Source organism: Taudactylus pleione, unplaced genomic scaffold (genome assembly GCF_031769625.1).
Source record: "Taudactylus pleione unplaced genomic scaffold, aTauple2 ptg000008l, whole genome shotgun sequence".
NCBI lineage: Eukaryota > Metazoa > Chordata > Amphibia > Anura > Myobatrachidae > Taudactylus > Taudactylus pleione.
This window is the reverse complement of record NW_028284411.1, coordinates 8,335,234-8,357,638: the sequence shown is the minus strand read 5'-3', so window position 1 is coordinate 8,357,638 and position 22,405 is coordinate 8,335,234. Positions and strand designations below refer to the sequence as shown.

At 48.8% G+C, this 22,405-nt stretch overlaps 2 protein-coding genes across 10 annotated transcripts in view; one reads left to right on the top strand and one right to left on the bottom strand.

Moving 5' to 3' along the window:
• VTI1A (vesicle transport through interaction with t-SNAREs 1A) overlaps positions 1-20,780 on the bottom strand; it is a 428,796-nt gene extending 408,016 nt beyond the window's left edge. For 2 of the 8 annotated variants that reach the window (XM_088465016.1, XM_088464918.1), the window contains exons 1-3: positions 20,439-20,756; positions 15,861-15,919; positions 5,724-5,834 (exon numbers count right to left, since the gene is read on the bottom strand). In XM_088465016.1, coding sequence (XP_088321142.1) covers positions 5,724-5,834; positions 15,861-15,919; positions 20,439-20,532 — 264 coding nt within the window. In that variant the 5' untranslated portion in view covers positions 20,533-20,756. Of the gene's footprint in view, positions 1-5,723; positions 5,835-15,860; positions 15,920-20,438 lie in introns of all 8 variants that reach the window. The other 6 variants (XM_088464933.1, XM_088465076.1, XM_088464951.1 and 3 more) reach the window with 5 other exon arrangements.
• The window catches only part of ZDHHC6 (zDHHC palmitoyltransferase 6), a 37,741-nt gene continuing 35,973 nt past the window's right edge, over positions 20,638-22,405 (top strand). For both annotated transcript variants that reach the window (XM_088464892.1, XM_088464886.1), the window contains exon 1: positions 20,638-20,891. The gene's annotated coding sequence lies outside the window, so the exon portion shown is untranslated. The remainder of the gene's footprint in view (positions 20,892-22,405) is intronic.

The following is a 22,405-nucleotide window of genomic DNA, read 5'->3' as shown; positions in this document are numbered from 1 at the left end:
TGGCGTGCGATCGTTTGTCAGCCAATAACAGTTTATACTGTCAGAGATATAACTACTCCCTAGGCAGTCCCGGTCTCGGCACCTATGCTGGTTATTGCATTCTGTGACGATGACCAGCGTTCTATCCCTGTCTGAGGATGTGCAGAGGAGCTGGACATACACAATAAAAGGGATCCCCACAGCCAGCACCACGGACAGCAGGAGTTACACTTTCCTACGGGGAATACACTCAGAGGGAAAATGCAGAGACAATTAAGTAGCTATTGCAAAAGCCTGATTGTGTGTCTGTAACATTTCCCGGCCCTTTTGAAAAAAAAAAAACTGCGAGCATTCACAAACTTCGTTAATTATCATACAGCGACATGGGTCATTTTCAGACAGTATCGCGAGTGGTCCTACATGATAAACTTGGTTCATTTCAGGCAATAAGTTGATCTGCTGCAATAAAAAAATGACACGAACATACACCCGGATAGGGAAGTCATACTCTGAGGACCAGTAGCAAAGAGCGAGAGCGGAAGTGAATAAAAATCCTGGGATGAGCATCAGACGTGTTGCCAGAAAGTACGGACTGAAAAAGGGACTTGCTATTTTCTCATCTGAAAGGACACGGAGGTGGCAGCTGGAAAGTCATTCCAGAAGATGAAGAAAGGGAACTAGCATTAGTGAAATTTATGGCCAAATGAGTATTCGGACTAACAAAAAAAGAAGTGAAGGACAACATTTCACAAACGACAGACCAGGACAAGAGACTGGTTCAAACATTTTAAGAAGAACCGTCATGATTTGACAGTGAAGAAACCTGAGGCATTACAGCAAGCTAGAAGAGATGTCACAGATGACCCGTTTGTGATCTACAGCTTGGCATCGACCTCCCAAATCACAGCAGATAATCATTCAGGGACTTCTGCTGGACGAGTTGGGCTTTCTACAGTAGGAGCTGGGGCTTTGTGCCTTGTGCTGGAGAACCTGGGCCTTTGGATGAACATGTGCCTCTTCCATGAAGAAGACCACGGAAGAGTCCCAAATAGCAAAGTTTGGAAGAACTTCTCCTCAAGAAAGTGTCACCAAAATCAACTCAGCCTACCAACATGAGACATCCATTGAGATAACTGCAGTACTGATAAGTTCTGACGAATGTGCTCAGAAAATAAGAGAATTTTTGTTTCCCCCAGAGAGTCATGCCAGCCCGGCTCAATCATCCGCTTGCTCTCAGGAGGTAGCAGCAATGGTTACCTAGATTATTTATTTATTTTTAAAAAGGCCAAAAAAAAAAATTCTTGGTTTTACCTTTTAAAAAAAAAAATGTAAAACAAAATTACTGCTTTAAACCTGGCGGCTAAATCTCTAACATCTGGCGGCTGTCAGCAACTCACAGGCTATTATATTTGGGCCGTAGTGTGCCCAGCATGGAAGAGAAAGGAAATATTGTAATATTTGACTAGAAAGGGTTTAAAAAAATCAGGAGTGGAATATTTTGGTCAATAAAACAAGAACTTTGAGGAGATTAGTGGGAGATAAGGGAAGGAGTCATGCTAGATATTATTTCCTAGAAAAGTAGTAGATGGTTGGTGAGGAGACCGAACGAGGATTCCATTCTATTTATATATTACATTATCCAATTAGCCCCAAAGTGCCAGCCGGCACCGGCACTTATCGTGGGTTTTTTATTTCGAGACCTGATGAAAAAAACCAGGAAAAAGTAAAAAAATTGCTGCAGCCGCAAAGGCAAAAACACATAGGTCTTACATAGAACGTTTCACGGATCCTGTGTGTTTTTCGGGCAAAATATTAGGATAGGGAGACAAAAAAAAAACATCAGCAAAACATGGGGATAATCGGAGAAAAATCCCCGTTTTTCGGCTAATTGGATACCCTCCTATATATGAGGGATTGCTGTGGTCCCCTGTAAAATAAGCCACTTAAGCCCCATGTCAAGCTGCTTTATGTGCATGCGATTGCCCACACAAGACAATATGTCGTCTGATATGGCAGAAACGAGACGGCATATTGGGCACATCACCTAGTGTGTATGGACTATTACATGCTCCCACAGGTCATTCATCCCATCTTCTGGTTGGTCTGCTACTCTGCTAGGACGATCAGAAGACATCTTGCTCCTGGATGTAGCCACTGAGCGATATATTGTGTGATCGCACAATATATGGTTAAGTGTGTACGGCCGACCGATACATCGCTCCATCCCTTCTGCCGTCGGCCACGATCCAGGAACATCTAGCTCCTCAGGCACTGGGCAGGCAGAAGAGCGGTGATATCTCATTATTTGTTAACAGTTACTTACATAGCTCCAGCATATTCTATTGTGTGTTATAATTGGGAACAAGAGAGTAATAGAACAGTAATAAAACAAGACTGTGCACTAACAGACAGACACAGAGGTAAGAGGACCCCTGCTTCCAGGCTTATAATCTTTACTGCAATAGGCACTGATACATGAGGATAATTGCAACATATCGCATACCGGCCTGATTATAGAGGCTCATTATACAGTCACACAGCAAGATTGGCTTTGGGATACGGGAATGTGCGAGTGTGCAAGGAGAACATATGTTAAGCTGGGTACACACCTAAAAGATTTTCTGTCCAACCATCCAACTAGTTGATTGGTTGGAATGAAAATCTGGTAATGTATGACAGCAAAAGACAATCTGCAATTTGCTCCCAAACGCCGGAAAATGGATAAAAACTGTTGTTTGTTAAATGTTTGATCTAAATAATTTATTCAAACTTGTCTGACACCATTTTCATCTGTTTTCTGGCATTTAGGAGCAAATTGCTGATCATCAGTTACTCCCATACGTTACCAGATTTTCATTCCAACCAATCAGCTAGTTGGACAGAAAATCTTTACCTGTGTATCAAAGTTATATGTGGGCCTTATAGTAGGGATGTAATTTTGTAGGACAGCTTATGTGGGTGGTTCTGGGATTTGATAAGCTGCCTGCAAAGGTGAATTTTCAGAGAGCACTTTATGCTTTGGAAAGTAGAGGAAAGTCTTATTGTGCATGGGAGGGCATTGCACAGAGTGGGTACAAGCCGTAAACAGCCCTGTAACCGTACATTATAGAAACATAGAATGTGACGGCAGATAAGAACCACTTGGCCCATCTAGTCTGCCCCATTTTGAAACATATTGTTACCTCAACCCTTATTGATCCTTACTTCTTCTGAAGGATATCCTTATGTCTATCCCATGCATGTTTAAATTGCTCTACTGTCTTAGCCTCTACCACCTCTGATGGGGGCTATTCCGCTTGTCCACTACCCTTTCTGTGATGTCATTTTTCCTCAAATTTCCATGTTACAATGTGATAAACATTAGAGTCCAATGAGGAAGACCTTAAACCTGGAGCAATGGTGCAAATCGTCTAGTCTTAATGACCAGGCATCCTGGAGGATCAGCTGCCGCAATGTACATGTACATTGCGGCAGCTGATCTCCGGGATGCCTGGTCATGTGTGACCATTACATTGTCTTGATCTTTTTCATCGATACTGCATGAGGTCTTGATAAAGGTTCATGTTAGAACTAAAACGTCGACCGGATCTTAAAAACCATGCTTCTGGCATATTTGTTAAGCAAAGTATGATGTTCAATCATGAATAAAAATTGACTAATCGCACAAATGGAGAGTGCCTCCTTCCTTCAGTGGAAATTTATGGTTATTTAAGTGACCTATCAGGTTACTGGAAGCACCCCGACGATGTCTTGTGTTTGATGAGAGTGCAGGACGCATTATATATATATATATAAAAAAAATATATATACACACACACACACACACACATTTATTTTAGTCTTATCTGGTGCATTTTGTGGTGTAGACCTTGCACCATTTTAGTTGCCCTTCTTTGTACAGTCTCTAATGTATTTATATCCTTCTGGAGATATGGCCTCCAGAACTGAACACAGTATTGGAGATGAGGATGTACCAATGACCTATACAGTGGTATTATCACTTCTTTCTTTCTGCTACTGATTCCTCTCCCTATGCACCAAGCATCTGACTTGCCTTCCTCATTGCTTTGTTACAATGTTTGCTTGCCTTTAGGTCACCTGAAATAATGACTCCTAGATCCCTTTCCTCTTCAGTAGTTACCAGTATAGTGCCATTAATACTATATTTAGCCTTTGGATTTTTGAGACCCAAGTGCATGATTTTGCATTTTTTGCCATTAAACTGTAGTTGCCACGTTCTTGACCATTCCTCTAGTCTACCTAGATCATCAGTCATTTGTTTTACCCCTCCTGGGGTGTCTACCCTGTTGCATACCTTTGTGTCATCTGCAAAGAGGCATAGTTTCCCTTCAATACCATTTGCAATGTCACAAATAAAGATATTATTAAGCACTGGTCCAAGTACAGATCCCTGAGGTACTCCACTGGTAACATTTCCCTCTTGAGATCATTTTTATTCCCCTTTATGTATAGGCGCCATGAGGGGTCCGCGGCGCCTTACATTTACATATACAGATTGTGTGAAAACAAAACAAGAAATAACGTGCAAAAAGACTTAGGGGCAGATTTACTAAAAGGACGAATTTAATAGATTTAGATAAGATGAAAAAGCTATGACAATCGATCAAAATTGATGAGGTGTTTCTGGGGCTAAATCACACATTTACTAATAAAAATCAAAAATTGTTTGTTAGTAAATGTGTGATTTAGCCCCAGAAACACAACATCGATGTTGATCGATTTCTAATTGATCAAAATCGATAAAAAATAAAATAAAAAAAATAGACCCTTAGGGCCTGATTCAGACCCACTCGCAAGCGGCTGTCCGCTCGCAAGTGGGTCGATGGTGTGCACTGAGCATGCGCACGACAGAGGGAGCTCCGTCGTGCGCATGCGCCAGACGCGACGAGCGAAGGAAAGTCCTTCGCTCGTTGTGTCTGATCAAAGGGGGCGTGCTGTCGATGTTGATTGACAGCACGCCCCCTTTGGTAGGCGTGCCGGGGGCGTGCCTCCCTGATGGGGGCGTTCCCACGGGAACGCCTCCCGTCAGAAGCCGGCCCACTGACATCACTAGTGATGTCAGTGGGAGTGATTTTGGCTCTGATAGAGCCAAAATCACTCCGGAGCTTGCGGTTGAAAACCTCAACCGCAGGCTCCGGCTCGCAGTTTCGATGGTCGCGATGGTCAAGACCATCGCGGCCATCAAACTGCACGCTCGTATAGCCTGTGGGTGGTGACCCACAGCTATACGAGCGTCCAGGAGGACGCTCCATTTTCATGGAGGGCGGCCCTCATTCAGAGCGTGCGCTCTACTCAGAGCGTACGGCTCTGAATGAGGGCCTTAGTAAATATACCCTTTACTGCCCACAACAATGCAGAGCATAGGATACAGGCCATACAAACATTACAGCAAATAAAGTCATCATACCCAGGAAAGCAGTGCCCGAGCGCTATGTTGCGCCTTAGGCAAAGGGGAGGAGACAATGGGATAAATGGGAACAGTATCTGGGTAAATCTGGCATCTACCCGGCAGTAACTTCATGGATCGCATTTATAACTGACTTGATCGAAAATGTTAAGAAAACTTTTCCAATATGAATTCAAAACACAAGTCAGTCTCTGTACTCTGAGGACGGAAAAAGGGCGAGGATTACTGCAGCGTAACAGTAATGAGACGCACAACTAAAATATCACCCAGCACTTATCTGTGCTTTTCTGGACAATATAATAATGTCAGGACTCACAAAATCTGCCTCCATCTTGCTCATCTCCTGCTTGTAGCTCCTCATCCGGTTGCTGTACGTTCCCCGGCTCTGAGCAGGAATCTCCCGAACTTCCAAGTCCATTTGCTCCAACTGTGGAGACACAGATATTCACAATTGTGAGGTCAGGGTGGTTTTGACTCACAGTATTTAAGAAAACAAAACCATACCAAGGGGGTTTATTTATCCTACAGACTTCAAGCATCAGTGAGACATGTAGTATTCATTTTAAAAGTCAAAATCAACCTAGTTTAGCCTTTTAAATGACTGCTACTTTAACACATTGGGCAGTCTTGTGCGGGACTCGCCGATGCTTGAAGTCTGCAGCCGTCTACATATACCCCCAGGTCTGTTAGCAGCTGCTAGAAATGTTTAATAATACAATGGTTAAGGCCTGTTCCACAGTTAACAGCACGGATGGCGCAGTGGTTAGCATTACTGCCTCAAAGCACCAAGGTCATGATTGAAATTTTCAATCATACAGTTTGTATGTTCTCCCATTGTTTAAGTGAGTTTCCTTTGGTAAATTAGGTTATAGTGGGCACAGGGTCACCAACACTGAGCTGAAATCTCCATGTCTAACAAATCTCGATTTCTGCTGCGACACGTACAGATGTGTCCTCATTTATTTATTACCAGCTATGTATATAGCGCACACATATTCCACAGCGCTTTACAGAGAATATTTGCTCATTCACATCAGTCCCTGCCCCAGTGGAGCTTATTACACACACACATACACACTATTTTTTTTTGCTGGGGCCCAATTAACCTACCAGTATATTTTTGGAGTGTGGGAGGAAACAGGAGTACCTGGAGGAAACCTACGTAAGCACAGGGAGAATATACAAACTCCACACAGTTAGAGCCATAGTGGGAATCGAACCTACAACCTCAGTTCAGTGAGGCAGTAATGCTAACCATTACACTGTCTGTGCTACCCATAAAGCTCTGGTACTGTGCGTCTTTTTTGCCCTAAAGTGCATCTTAGTTGCAATTGGATTCAACAAACCTCTTCAGGAGTCTACACTGATTAATTTGATATGTGACACTTGTACACCTGTAGCGTTGCCGCCAGGCTGTTTTAGCAGGGCGCGGCGCCCTGCCCTCCCTCTGGAGGGCAAAAAGCGCCCTGCCCTCCAGAAGGAGGGCAAAAGGCGCCCTGCCCTCGCAGCCTGCGGATGCCAACTTCACCCGTGGGTCGCAGTGTCCCGTGGGTGGGGAAATGTGCGGTGAGAAATGTGCGGTGACCCGGTCACCACCGGTGAATAGACGCCGGGCGCATGCGCCCGGCATCTATTCTCCCTGTCAGCAGCGCTTGGAGGCTGCCCGGCATGTCCGTAAGTGCCGGGCATGCCCCCAAGGTGATGAAAAAGGTGACGCGTGTTATAGCCACGCCCCCTTTTCAATGGTCACGCCCCCTGCACGGAAGTGCCTTCTATAGCTCCGGCGTCCTGCCTGCCGCCGGAGCTAGAGGGAACACTATATCTGTATCTGACTGTGGACCTGATTCAGCATGGATCGCTATTCTGCATATACACACGCAATGCAGTTGCTAATATCAGCGGTGACATGTAAATGTTTGCATTCGCATTGCGATCGCGGCCTGACATAAACTCGCCCACTTCTTCTTACACACATCCGTATACTTTGACAACACAGCTTAACAATCGGTAACATCGGACCCATACGCACAGATAATGCCGGTCAGACCTCACTCAGGAATTGCTAACTTCAGCGCACACTATGAGGCCTCAGGTTGCGTCTGGTATAGCAGTGGCTAATTTATGCACGCCCATGCAACGGCGTTGAAACGCACTGGCACGCCTGTGTTCGCCCGACCAACCCGTCACCACCCACAAATGGCACTTCCTGTCATTCACTCTGCCATGGGTCTGCGTAGCCTCTGCAAACGCAGTCCCGAGCGCAGCGACTGGTTCGCGCACTGCGATGCACGCAACAATCGGCCAATTTGCATGGGTATAAGCAACTGCGTTCCTTGCTGAATCAGGCCCCGAGTCTGTATACAAAGTGCTACAATGCCGCGCCCGTGGCTTTTTTCCACGCCATGTTTCGTTGTGCTTCAGTCGCACACAGATATATAGAAGTGTCGCATATCAAATTAATCAGCACAGTCTCCTGACTGCCACGTCCAAATGCGACAGACGTATTTTGGGGGAAAAAGGTACATAAAAAAATGCTTGTCGCAAGCCACACGAAACTGGACGGTTTACTCGCACCGCGCGGCATATTGAGGCTAGATGTATGAGGACACAGAAGATGGTAGGGTCAGAACGTGGTGAAAACATGAATCAATGGATCCAACCTGCCTCGTGGTGGTGATGTAATGGCGCGGGGAAGGTGGTCTTATCACACATTAGGCCCCTTAGTACCAACTGAAAACGGATTAATTGCTACTGGCCATGTGCATCCCTTTATGGTCAACGTCACGCAGCACACGTCACCTCACGACGGTTCTACGAACATGCCCATGTGGACAGTCACCAGCTCCCAGTATGATACAGCACCTTTCGGATGTGGGTGATGAGGGATACGCAGCAGGACTGTGCAGCCGACCAATCTGCAGCAACTGTGTGATGCTAGAACGGCGCCATGGGCCAGAGGGTCCGCTTCAGAGATGGACGCTAATGCGATCACAGCTGTGATTTCACTCGGAGCGCAGCTTAGAAAATATGCTAATAGTTCCAAACTTACCACAAGCATAAGTACGCTCAGCGCTGCCTTCTCATCTGCGCACGACGTCGCTTACCTGCGAAAATATCGGTAACATTGATGCACATCGAGCAGCCATCTTGCCCTTGCGGAAGGTCTGACCATCTGCAAACACTGCAAGCTCCGCTGACACGCAGAGAGCTCTCATGCTGCGTATGTAACTGGCTAATTTATGCACGCACATGTAATAGCGCTTAAACGATAGAACATATCTGCGTTTTTCTGACCACCCCCCAAATGCGGACTACTGTTCACCCACTTTGGGAATGGGTTCTCTCTGCGTGCGGAATCGCAAGGCAATCGCAGTGTAGGTTATAAGCATAGGCTAACAACCGCTCGAGCTGCGTTAAAAAAAAAAAATCGCCATTGCTTCCATTTCTGAATCAGGACCAGTCTCAAAGGGATGTTTCCAGTGCATGGCTGGCGGTTCAAATCCCGACAGCGGAAGCCCAGCAGTGAAGATCCCGACAGGTGAGTATTGTTTCTATTTACTAACTTAGGGGGTCATTCAGACCCACTCGCAAGCAGCAGTACGCTCGCAAGTAGGTCGATGTTCCCCACTGCGCATGCGCACGACGGAGGGAGCTCCGTCGTGCGCATGCGCGAGACCCGGGGAGAGACGGGCTTTCCATCGCTCCGGGTCTCGCACCAAAGGGGACGTGCTGTCGATGTTGATTGACAGCACGCCCCCTTTGGTGGGCGTGCCGGGGGCGTGCCTGCCAGACGGAGGCATTCCCATGGGAACGCCTACCGTCTGAAGCCGGCCCTACTGACATCACTAGTGATGTCAGTGGGAGTGATTTTGGCTCCGATAGAGCCAAAATCACTCCAGGGCTTGTGGCTGGGAAACCCGACCGTAGGGTTTCCCTCGCAAGTCCGATGGTCGCGATGGTCAAGACCATCGCGACCATCTTTTTGGCCACTCGCATATGCTGTGGGTGGTGACCCACAGCTATACGAGCGGCCAGGAGGCTGCTCCATTTTCATGGAGGAGGGTCCTGATTCAGAGCGAGCGCTCTGGTCAGAGTGTCCGGCTCTGAATCAGGCTCTTAGCCCCCCCCCAAACCCTAACCCTCTCTTAGGGGTGCCTAAACCTAGCCCCCCCTCCCCCACTGCCTAACCCTAACCTCCCGGGAGGGGTGCCTAAGTGCACTAACCGAACCCTAGTTGCTAATGGCATGCATCAGGATTTCGACGCCTGTCATTAGACACTTGCTGTAATTAGACAGTCGGGAAGCCGACGGTCGGCATTTAGGGCGTCGGCATCCCGACTGCAACCAGTTTCCAGCGCCTTGTGGTATTCAGGCTGTTTCGGGTACTAGATAGTCGTATACCTTAAAGCAGCCTATATACATACCGACAATCATACACACACCTCTGTACATTTACTATACTAAACACTGTAAAGAGACCTGAGAAAAGCTGCCTTACAGGTCTCACCGCCATCACACTACGCCTTCATTACTGTCAGAGATCAGGGCTGACGTCAGCGAGGGCACCTGTGCAGCTGTACAGATCGCAGACAATGGTGGGGAAGCATTTGCAGAAGTAGCACAACAAAAGCAGAGAGATTCTGCCCTAAGCATCAAACGTGTCCACCGCCCACAGATACAGGACGCCGCTGAGATCTGCCGGACCCTCATGCCGCTGACAATATTCCAAGCACACTTTTCCAAGTCTAGAAAATTAACTAAAAGGTGACATAGCTGGGCAAATATAGCTAAAAATAAAAGAAATACAGCACGCAGGCAGGCAGCTTTGCTATTCTGTGGACAAAGCCCCTGGCCTTGCCACTTCTGGAAAACTGGGCGGACACGCCCCGAACGCCGCTCATCCCCGCCCCTTAAATGGCTCTGCCTGTCAATCAGACAGAGGCTTAGAAGTGGCTGAACGTGCGATCACGCAGGACGGGTTCTGTGACGCGCAGATTCCTGATAATTGGGAATCCACGTTCAGCATTGTACATACGTGCAAGGCTAAACGAGCCCCAAAGACATTTATGTATGGGAATATTATAACTGAGAAAAGCACTGAGCTCTTTATAGTAGAAAACATGACATTTAGTGTTGTGATTTAATGGAATATGGCAATGTCTAGCAGGCAACTTCTGCATGATTATGAGCCTGATTCCAAGATGGATGCATTGTCGATGTTGGACATAGAAGAGTGATATTTTGCCACTGCTCAAGCGCAGCGATTCGTCAGTGACGGCGTTCGTAGAGGATTTAGTGAGCGACAGGTAGTCAGCGTTTGGGGGAGGTAACGCAGGAGTGTCGGGACGGTTTTCTGAGCCTCTGCAGATGGAGAGGCCCCGGCGTCTTAGGAGAGCCGCTCTGTCTGACAGCATAGGCTTGCTCAGAGGCTCCATGTGCGAGCGATGTTCCTGCTTTTGTTCATAAGCAGAGGCTGTGAGATGCCGGGGGTGGACAGAAGACGTCACCTACGCCATTAGGAAAATTACGCAAGTCCGCCAGGTGTGGAATCGCAATCGCGACCAGATTTGCATCCGTCTCTGAATCAGGCCCTCTGTGAGCAAAGAGAACTGCTCTAACATTTACAGAAAGAGAAAGGAAAGTATACATGTATCCGAGATCAGCGTTCTCCATCTGTGCTGTGATCACGCCGTCATGGTCGCTCTATCATTGCAAATCAGACTAATACACACAGCAATTCCCTTTGTAGCAAACTATCGGGACCTTAGTTAAATCCCTTAGATGTCTCAAGGGGTTTCCCCAAACAGGATGGTGCCCCCTCTGGGCTCTGTTACCACTGTCCTCAGTGGTGATGATGGAACAATACCTGCCTGTGGCCCTCCTAACGCTACGGCATGTGGCCTCACAGCATTCCCAATTCTGATACAGCATTTCAGGTGCACGACTGTTATCATTAAACACACTGAGCAGCTATCATGGAACCAGCAACCACACTGAGCCGCACGCCAGGAAAGCCAACAGGAGGTCAGGGATGGAGGCACAGTCACCATCTTTAGTGGATAAACATAAATAGCCAATAAGTATGAAGGGAATAAAGACTCGTACACAGTGGGGAGATTGGCTGTGTGTAACCTATATGGGAGCAGCCTCAAAACCATTTATCTAATATAAATGTATGTAATGGTGGTTTGGGAGCATCTTACTGTGAATCCCCGGGCCCACTGCCATCAGCCGGGGTAAACAGAAGTCTAAAGAACACTCTCTATTGCAAATCACATGCAGAAGTCTTAGTAACAATAGTAAGACCCAGCTATAAGCAATCGGAGTGCTTTTAATAGGTCACATAGTGATGACCTTTACCAGGATATCACTCAAAGGCTACAACATAAGCACTACAAGAACCAGCAATTACCACCATGCCTCACAAACACTCCTATGTATAAGGAACATGTTAGTGTGTATGTCACAGCTTCACGAGCAACAACCATACACAGCGATGGTGGAAAAAGGGAAGGCCGGGTATAGAAAGCTCAGTACTGGATGCAGACAGCTGTAAGTGTACTGTATATCATACATAGCTGCATGTTATATGGTTCTATGGAACGGGAAAGAATCCTTTAGCAGGCACTGTGGTCAGGATGTTCTGTCATCTACCTACAGTGCAGGCGGCCTAAGACTGTAGGCGAGAGCTCCATGATAAATTACATGGTATAACAAGGGTCACAGGATTAGGATTAAAACATAAAATTAAAAGAAAATGTCATACACCATGCCTCAGTGATGTCACTGGCTAATAGTGACTGAATAGACTGCATTCTCAGTGATGTCACTGGCTCCTAGTGACTGAATAGGCTGCATTCTCAGTGATGTCACTGGTTCCTAGTGAATGGATAGGCTGCATTCTCCGTGATGTCACTGGTTCCTAGTGAATGGATAGGCTGCATTCTCAGTGATGTCATTGGCTCCTAGTGAATGGATAGGCTGCATTCTCAGTGATGTCACTGGCTTCTAATGAATGGATAGGCTGCATTCTCAGTGATGTCACTGGTTCCTAGTGAATGGTTAGGCTGCACTCTCAGTGATGGGACTGGCACCTAGTGAATGGATAGGCTGCACTCTCAGTGATGTGACTGACACCTAATAAATGGATAGGCTGCATTCTCAGTGAATTGACTGGCACCTAATGAATGGATAGGTTGCATTCTCAGTGATGAGACTGGCACCTAGTGAATGGATAGGCTGCATTCTCAGTGATGTCACTGATTCCTAGTGAATAGAGAGGCTGCATTCTCAGTGATGTCACTGGCTCCTAGTAGATGGATAGGCTGCATTCTCAGTGATGTCACTGGTTCCTAGTGAATGGATAGGCTGCATTCTCAGTGATGTCACTGGCTCCTAGTGAATGGATAGGCTGCATTCTCAGTGATGTCACTGGCTCCTTAGTGAATGGATAGGCTGCATTCTCAGTGATGTGACTGGCACCTAATGAATGGATAGGTTGCATTCTCAGTGATGTGACTGGCACCTAGTGAAAGGATAGGCTGCATTCTCAGTGATGTCACTGATTCCTAGTGAATAGAGAGGCTGCATTCTCAGTGATGTCACTGGCTCCTAGTAGATGGATAGGCTGCATTCTCAGTGATGTCACTGGCTCCTAGTGAATGGATAGGCTGCATTCTCAGTGATGTCACTGGCTCCTAGTGAATGGATAGGCTGCATTCTCAGTGATGTCTCTGGCTTCTAATGAATGGAGAGGCTGCATTCTCAGTGATGTCCCTGGCTCCTAGTGAATGGATAGGCTACATTCTCAGTGATGTCACTGGCTCCTAGTGAATAGTTAGGCTGCATTCTCAGTGATGTCACTGGCTTCTAATGAATGGATAGGCTGCATTCTCAGTGATGTGACTGGCACCTAATGAATGGATAGGTTGCATTCTCAGTGATGAGACTGGCACCTAGTGAATGGATAGGCTGCATTCTCAGTGATGTCACTGATTCCTAGTGAATAGAGAGGCTGCATTCTCAGTGATGTCACTGGCTCCTAGTAGATGGATAGGCTGCATTCTCAGTGATGTCACTGGCTCCTAGCGAATGGATAGGCTGCATTCTGAGTGATGTGACTGGCTCCTAGTGAATGGATAGGCTGCATTCTCAGTGATGTGACTGGCTTCTAATGAATGGATAGGCTGCATTCTCAGTGATGTGACTGGCACCTAATGAATGTATAGGTTGCATTCTCAGTGATGTGACTGGCACCTAGTGAATGGATAGGCTGCATTCTCAGTGATGTCACTGATTCCTAGTGAATAGAGAGGCTGCATTCTCAGTGATGTCACTGGCTCCTAGTAGATGGATAGGCTGCATTCTCAGTGATGTCACTGGCTCCTAGTGAATGGATAGGCTGCATTCTCAGTGATGTCACTGGCTCCTAGTGAATGGATAGGCTGCATTCTCAGTGATGTCTCTGGCTTCTAATGAATGGAGAGGCTGCATTCTCAGTGATGTCCCTGGCTCCTAGTGAATGGATAGGCTACATTCTCAGTGATGTCACTGGCTCCTAGTGAATGGATAGGCTACATTCTCAGTGATGTCACTGGCTTCTAATGAATGGATAGGCTGCATTCTCAGTGATGTGACTGGCACCTAATGAATGGATAGGCTGCATTCTCAGTGATGTGACTGGCACCTAGTGAATGGATAGGCTGCATTCTCAGTGATGTGACTGGCACCTAATGAATGGATAGGCTGCATTCTCAGTGATGTCACTGGCTTCTAATGAATGGATAGGCTGCATTCTCAGTGATGGGACTGGCACCTAATGAACTGATAGGCAGCACAGCCCTGAAAATTGATTAAGTCCACAAAATCACACACTCCCCTGGGTGATAGTTCTGTTGCAACGTGACTATGTCTGGCTTTTACTTAAACACTGCCAAAGTAAGTGGAAGTCACCCATAAGGTAGGACCTGGCGACTTTATAACTATATAATTGGATCATTTACTTTGCTATGGTGAGACATGTGCAGAACGGATCTGGGAGTACGCTTGCAGACTGACAGTCTGCTGATGTTTGGGGGCGGGGAGGGGGCGGCGACAGCCTCTGTTACCCGAAACGGAGGCGTGTAGCTTCCGTTGGGAGGAGGGAAGAGGCCAGGATCTCGGTTGGGTGACGGAGATTTCCTGACCTCTTCCTGTAAACTGCGGCGGCCGGCTGCAGGACCCCATGGGTCACCGCAGCCGGCCGATGATACGCAGATTAACCGATGCTGCGTTGAACAACGCAGCTCGGCTAAGTAATGCACAGGAGGTGTGATGCCTCCTGTGCATTACCATATCTGCAAAGGATCGCACTTGCAAAGCTGCCTGAGTGCATACATGATATCTATAGCCTGCATGCATACATCATACATCTATAGCCTGCGTGCATACATCATATATCTATAGCCTGCGTGCATACATCATATATCTATAGCCTGCGTGCATACATCATATATCTATAGCCTGCGTGCATACATCATATATCTATAGCCTGCGTGCATACATCATATATCTATAGCCTGCGTGCATACATCATATATCTATAGCCTGCGTGCATACATCATATATCTATAGCCTGCGTGCATACATCATATCTATAGCCTGCATGCATACATCATATCTATAGCCTGCGTGCATACATCATATCTATAGCCTGCATGCATACATCATATCTATAGCCTGCATGCATACATCATATCCATAGCCTGCGTTCATACATCATATCCATAGCCTGCGTGCATACATCATATCTATAGCCTGCGTGCATACATCATATCTATAGCCTGCGTGCATACATCATTATCTATAGCCTGAGTGCATACATCATACATGTAGCCTGCGTGCATACATCATTATCTATAGACTGAGTGCATACATCATACATCTATAGCCTGAGTACATACAACATACATCCATAGCCTGAGTACATACAACATACATCCATAGCCTGAGTGCATATATCATAGCTATAGCCTGAGTGCATACATCATAGCTATAGCCTGAGTGCATACATCATAGCTATAGCCTGAGTGCATACATCATAGCTATAGCCTGAGTGCATACATCATAGCTATAGCCTGAGTGCATACATCATAGCTATAGCCTGAGTGCATACATCATAGCTATAGCCTGAGTGCATACATCATAGCTATAGCCTGAGTGCATACATCATAGCTATAGCCTGAGTGCATACATCATAGCTATAGCCTGAGTGCATACATCATAGCTATACCCTGAGTGCATACATCATAGCTATAGCCTGAGTGCATACATCATAGCTATAGCCTGCGTGCAGCTTTGCAATTACGATCCTTACAGAATCATGCCCTCAGTTACACAGAGGAGCAGTGAGGACACGATATCACATGATAACAGAGCAGAACATTTCAGTCACTCCCCAGCCAGCAACACTCACCAGCTCCTTGGCCTCTTCAAGCTGCTTCTCCACAGCAATCACCATCTGCTTCTTCTCATCTAAAACAAGGCAATAAATAAATGTAAGAGACCGTATCCAAAGTAGAACTAAAGAGAAAAAAAACTTTTTTTTAAAGAACAGATCACTCAGGGGCCTTTTATCAATGAATGTTTGCGTCATATTCTCCAAAAAATACCCTTTTGGAGCCCCTGTCCCTGCACGTGTATATAATTTCTTATTGCCGAGAATACTGTACACTACTGTTCTCTCCTGGTGTATCCTAGCCTAGGTACATATACTACTGTTCTCTCCTGGTGTAACCCAGGCACATATACTACTGTTCTCTCCTGGTGTAACCCAGGCACATATACTACTGTTCTCTCCTGGTGTAACCCAGGCACATATACTACTGTTCTCTCCTGGTGTAACCCAGGCACATATACTACTGTTCTCTCCTGGTGTATCCTAGCCTAGGTACATATACTACTGTTCTCTCCTGGTGTATCCTAGCCTAGGCACATATACTACTGTTCTCTCCTAGTGTATCCTAGCCTAGGCACATATACTACTGTTCTCTCCTGGTGTAACCCAGGCACATATACTACTGTTCTCTCCTGGTGTAACCCAGGCACATATACTACTGTTCTCTCCTGGTGTAACCCAGGCACATATACTACTGTTCTCTCCTGGTGTAACCCAGGCACATATACTACTGTTCTCTCCTGGTGTAACCCAGGCACATACACTACTGTTCTCTCCTGGTGTAACCCAGGCACATATTCTACTGTTCTCTCCTGGTGTAACCCAGGCACATATACTACTGTTCTCTCCTGGTGTAACCCAGGCACATATACTACTGTTCTCTCCTGGTGTATCCTAGCCTAGGTACATATACTACTGTTCTCTCCTGGTGTATCCTAGCCTAGGTACATATACTACTGTTCTCTCCTGGTGTATCCTAGCCTAGGTACATATACTACTGTTCTCTCCTGGTGTAACCCAGGCACATATACTACTGTTCTCTCCTGGTGTATCCTAGCCTAGGTACATATACTACTGTTCTCTCCTGGTGTATCCTAGCCTAGGTACATATACTACCGTTCTCTCCTGGTGTAACCCAGGCACATATACTACCGTTCTCTCCTGGTGTAACCCAGGCACATATACTACTGTTCTCTCCTGGTGTATCCTAGCCTAGGTACATATACTACCGTTCTCTCCTGGTGTAACCCAGGCACATATACTACCGTTCTCTCCTGGTGTAACCCAGGCACATATACTACCGTTCTCTCCTGGTGTAACCCAGGCACATATACTACCGTTCTCTCCAGGTGTAACCCAGGCACATATACTACCGTTCTCTCCAGGTGTAACCCAGGCACATATACTACCGTTCTCTCCTGGTGTAACCCAGGCACATATACTACCGTTCTCTCCAGGTGTAACCCAGGCACATATACTACCGTTCTCTCCTGGTGTAACCCAGGCACATATACTACCGTTCTCTCCTGGTATAACCCAGGCGCATATACTACTGTTCTCTCCTGGTGTAACCCAGGCGCATATACTACTGTTCTCTCCTGGTGTAACCCAGGCGCATATACTACTGTTCTCTCCTGGTGTAACCCAGGCGCATATACTACTGTTCTCTCCTGGTGTAACCCAGGCACATATACTACCGTTCTCTCCTGGTGTAACCCAGGCACATATACTACCGTTCTCTCCTGGTGTAACCCAGGCACATATACTACCGTTCTCTCCAGGTGTAACCCAGGCACATATACTACCGTTCTCTCCTGGTGTAACCCAGGCACATATACTACCGTTCTCTCCTGGTGTAACCCAGGCACATATACTACCGTTCTCTCCTGGTGTAACCCAGGCACATATACTACCGTTCTCTCCTGGTGTAACCCAGGCACATATACTACCGTTCTCTCCTGGTGTAACCCAGGCACATATACTACCGTTCTCTCCTGGTGTAACCCAGGCACATATACTACTGTTCTCTCCTGGTGTAACCCAGGCACATATACTACCGTTCTCTCCTGGTGTAACCCAGGCACATATACTACCGTTCTCTCCTGGTGTAACCCAGGCACATATACTACTGTACTCTCCTGGTGTAACCCAGGCACATATACTACTGTACTCTCCTGGTGTAACATATTATGATTATCTCCTGGTGTAACCCAGGTACATATACTACATTAATACACACACCCCAGAATCTTGTGCACATTAACTTATCTCATAGCATTCACTATACAGACTTCAAAGTCTCCTAGGGGTAAATTTACTAGGATGGGAGTTCTATTTAAGAAGTGATGTTGCCCATAGCAACCAATCAGATTCTACTTCTCATTTATCTAGTTCTTTCTAGAAGATAATACCTGGAATCTGATTGGTTGCTATCTCCCTAGTGTCCATCCAACAAACCCAGCACTCCCAATCACTGACAGTCACCCCCATAGACTTAGTCCCCCCAAAAATCACATAGTCTCCTCCACAGACTCAGTCCTCCACTCATTGTCACATACCCCTCTACTCTTATAGTAGCCCTCCACAGACTCAGCCCCCCCCACTCTCACTATCATACCACACTACTCTCATAGTAACCTCTCCACAGACTCAGGCCCTGATTCAGACCCGCTCGCTGCCGGAGGCAGGTTTTTTTTTTTGCCCGGCCTTCTGGTCGCTCGCTAAGCTGTGGTGACCACCCACAGCTTTTGCGAGCAGCCAGGTGATGTACCAGGCGGTACTGCTGTATAGATTCTGGCTGCAAGGTGCCATTCTAGGCACCATGTTAGACAGATGAGGCTAGCAGAAAAAAGCTCTGAGGGCCAGACCAAATGATTCTGGGGGCCTTATATGGCCCCCGGGCCTGAGTTTCCCCCATCCCTGGTCTAGTGGATACCTGCCTTAACATTCCACACAGTCACTGTCATACCCCACTACTCTCATAGTAACCCTTCTTCAGACAGTCTCCCCACTCTCACTGCCATACACCCCACACTCAGTCCCCCTACTCTCACTGCCATACACCCCACACTCAGTCCCCCCACTCTCACTGCCATACACCCCACACTCAGTCCCCCCACTCTCACTGCCATACACCCCACACTCAGTCCCCCCACTCTCACTGCCATACACCCCACACTCAGTCCCCTCACTCACTGCCATACACCACACACTCAGTCCCCCCATAGACACACTCAGTCCTTCCACTCTCACTGCCATACACCCCACACTCAGTCCCCCCACTCTCACTGCCATACACCACACACTCAGTCCCCCCCACTCTCACTGCCATACACCCCACACTCAGTCCCCCCCACTCTCACTGCCATACACCCCACACTCAGTCCCCCCCACTCTCACTGCCATACACCACACACTCAGTCCCCCCCACTCTCACTGCCATACACCCCACACTCAGTCCCCCCACTCTCACTGCCATACACCACACACTCAGTCCCCCCACTCTCACTGCCATACACCACACACTCAGTCCCCCCCACTCTCACTGCCATACACCACACACTCAGTCCCCCCCACTCTCACTGCCATACACCACACACTCAGTCCCCCCCACTCTCACTGCCATACACCACACACTCAGTCCCCCCCACTCTCACTGCCATACACCACACACTCAGTCCCCCCACTCTCACTGCCATACACCACACACTCAGTCCCCCCACTCTCACTGCCATACACCACACACTCAGTCCCCCCCACTCTCACTGCCATACACCACACACTCAGTCCCCCCCACTCTCACTGCCATACACCACACACTCAGTCCCCCCCACTCTCACTGCCATACACCACACACTCAGTCCCCCCACTCTCACTGCCATACACCACACACTCAGTCCCCCCCACTCTCACTGCCATACACCACACACTCAGTCCCCCCCACTCTCACTGCCATACACCACACACTCAGTCCCCCCCACTCTCACTGCCACACACCACACACTCAGTCCCCCCCACTCTCACTGCCATACACCACACACTCAGTCCCCCCCACTCTCACTGCCATACACCACACACTCAGTCCCCCCACTCTCACTGCCATACACCACACACTCAGTCCCCCCCACTCTCACTGCCATACACCACACACTCAGTCCCCCCCACTCTCACTGCCATACACCACACACTCAGTCCCCCCCACTCTCACTGCCATACACCACACACTCAGTCCCCCCCACTCTCACTGCCATACACCACACACTCAGTCCCCCCCACTCTCACTGCCATACACCACACACTCAGTCCCCCCCACTCTCACTGCCATACACCACACACTCAGTCCCCCCCACTCTCACTGCCATACACCACACACTCAGTCCCCCCACTCTCACTGCCATACACCACACACTCAGTCCCCCCACTCTCACTGCCATACACCCCACACTCAGTCCCCCCACTCTCACTGCCATACACCACACACTCAGTCCTTCCACTGTCACACCCCACTACTCTCATAGTAACCCTTCTTCAGAATCAGTCCCCCCACTCTCACTGTCAGACCCCTCCATAGACACACTCAGTGCCCCCCGGTGGTACCTGCGGACAGCTTAGGGATCTTCCCGATCCGGCCGGTGATCTCGGCGGTGAGGACCCCATAGTCCTGCTCGTACCCCTGGAACTCGTCGGACATGTTTATTACTCAGAGAGTGACACCCGGAAGTCCTTCCAGCCACTTCCGCTCCGTCCACTTAGCGTTTCCCAGCGCCCTTAGCAACCGCCACTTCCTTAGCAACCGCCACTTCCTTAGCGACCGGCAGTCCCTCAGTTATCGGCACTTCCTTACCGACCACAATGACACCCGGGATGTGAGTGACAGCGGCTCGGACACATGTGAGAGAGGACGCCCGGCCGGAGACAGCAGCCTCTGAGTACCCGGTACCGCCTCCTCCTGTGCTGCCGGTGATCTCCCCGCCCCGTGCTGACGTCAGAGGGAGGAGGGGATGCTGGGAGTGGGGTGATGGCCGGTACTCTGCCTGCTCTGCGGCCCAGGTATGCGGGAGCAGGGACAGGTGTGGTGGTTGGCAGTGACCGGGGTGGAGGTTGGCAGGGCCGGTGTGTTGGGGGTCAGTGAGCGGTGTGGTGAGGAGCAGTGACAGGTGTGGGGAGTAGGGACCGATGTGGGGAGTAGGGACTGGTGGGGGGAGCAGTGACCTGTGTGGTGGGGGGGAAGCAGTGACCGATGTGGGGAGCAGTAGGGACCGATGTGGGGAACAGTTACTGGTGTGGGGAGTAGGGACCGATGTGGGGAGCAGTGACTGGTGTGGTGGGGAGCAGTGACTGGTGTGGTGGGGAGGCAGTGACTGGTGTGGTGGGGAGGCAGTGACTCGTGTGGTGGGGAGTAGGGACCGATGTGGGGAGTAGGGACCGATGTGGGGGAGGCAGTGACTGGTGTGGTGGGGAGTAGGGACCGATGTGGGGAGTAGGGACCGATGTGGGGAGCAGTGACTGGTGTGGTGGGGGAGGCAGTGACTGGTGTGGTGGGGGAGGCAGTGACTGGTGTGGTGGGGAGTAGGGACCGATGTGGGGAGTAGGGACCGATGTGGGGAGCAGTGACTGGTGTGGTGGGGGAGGCAGTGACTGGTGTGGTGGGGGAGGCAGTGACTGGTGTGGTGGGGAGTAGGGACCGATGTGGGGAGTAGGGACCGATGTGGGGAGCAGTGACTGGTGTGGTGGGGGAGGCAGTGACTGGTGTGGTGGGGGAGGCAGTGACTGGTGTGGTGGGGAGTAGGGACCGATGTGGGGAGTAGGGACCGATGTGGGGAGCAGTGACTGGTGTGGTGGGGGAGGCAGTGACTGGTGTGGTGGGGAGTAGGGACCGATGTGGGGAGTAGGGACCGATGTGGGGAGCAGTGACTGGTGTGGTGGGGGAGGCAGTGACTGGTGTGGTGGGGGAGGCAGTGACTGGTGTGGTGGGGGAGGCAGTGACTGGTGTGGTGGGGGAGGCAGTGACCGGTGTGGTGGGGGAGGCAGTGACCGGTGTGGTGGGGGAGGCAGTGACCGGTGTGGTGGGGGAGGCAGTGACCGGTGTGGTGGGGGAGGCAGTGACCGGTGTGGTGGGGGGGAAGCAGTGACCGATGTGGGGAGCAGGGACCAGTGTGGTGGGGAGTAGGGACAGATGTGGGGAACAGTGACCAGTGTGGTGGGGGAGGCAGTGACCGGTGTGGCGGGGGAGGCAGTGACAGGTGTGGTTGGGGCCAGGGAACGGTGTGGTGGGGAGCAGGGACCGATGTGGGGAGCAGTGACCGGTGTGTAGGTGGGTGACCCTGGTGGGTGGGTGACCTTTTTCGGGGTGATCCTGTTGGGTGGATGGGTCTGGAATGACATGCTTTGTGCACTGATTAGTGCTTGGGAATCTTGTACTGTTTATGTTGTACACATTTCCCTACACAGAACCTGTTTTACTGACTCTACCTGATATTACAGAGACAATAACCTTATACAACAGCCAGCATGATATGTGTTGACATTAGTTTCACAATTATCAAGAAAATTACTTATTAACA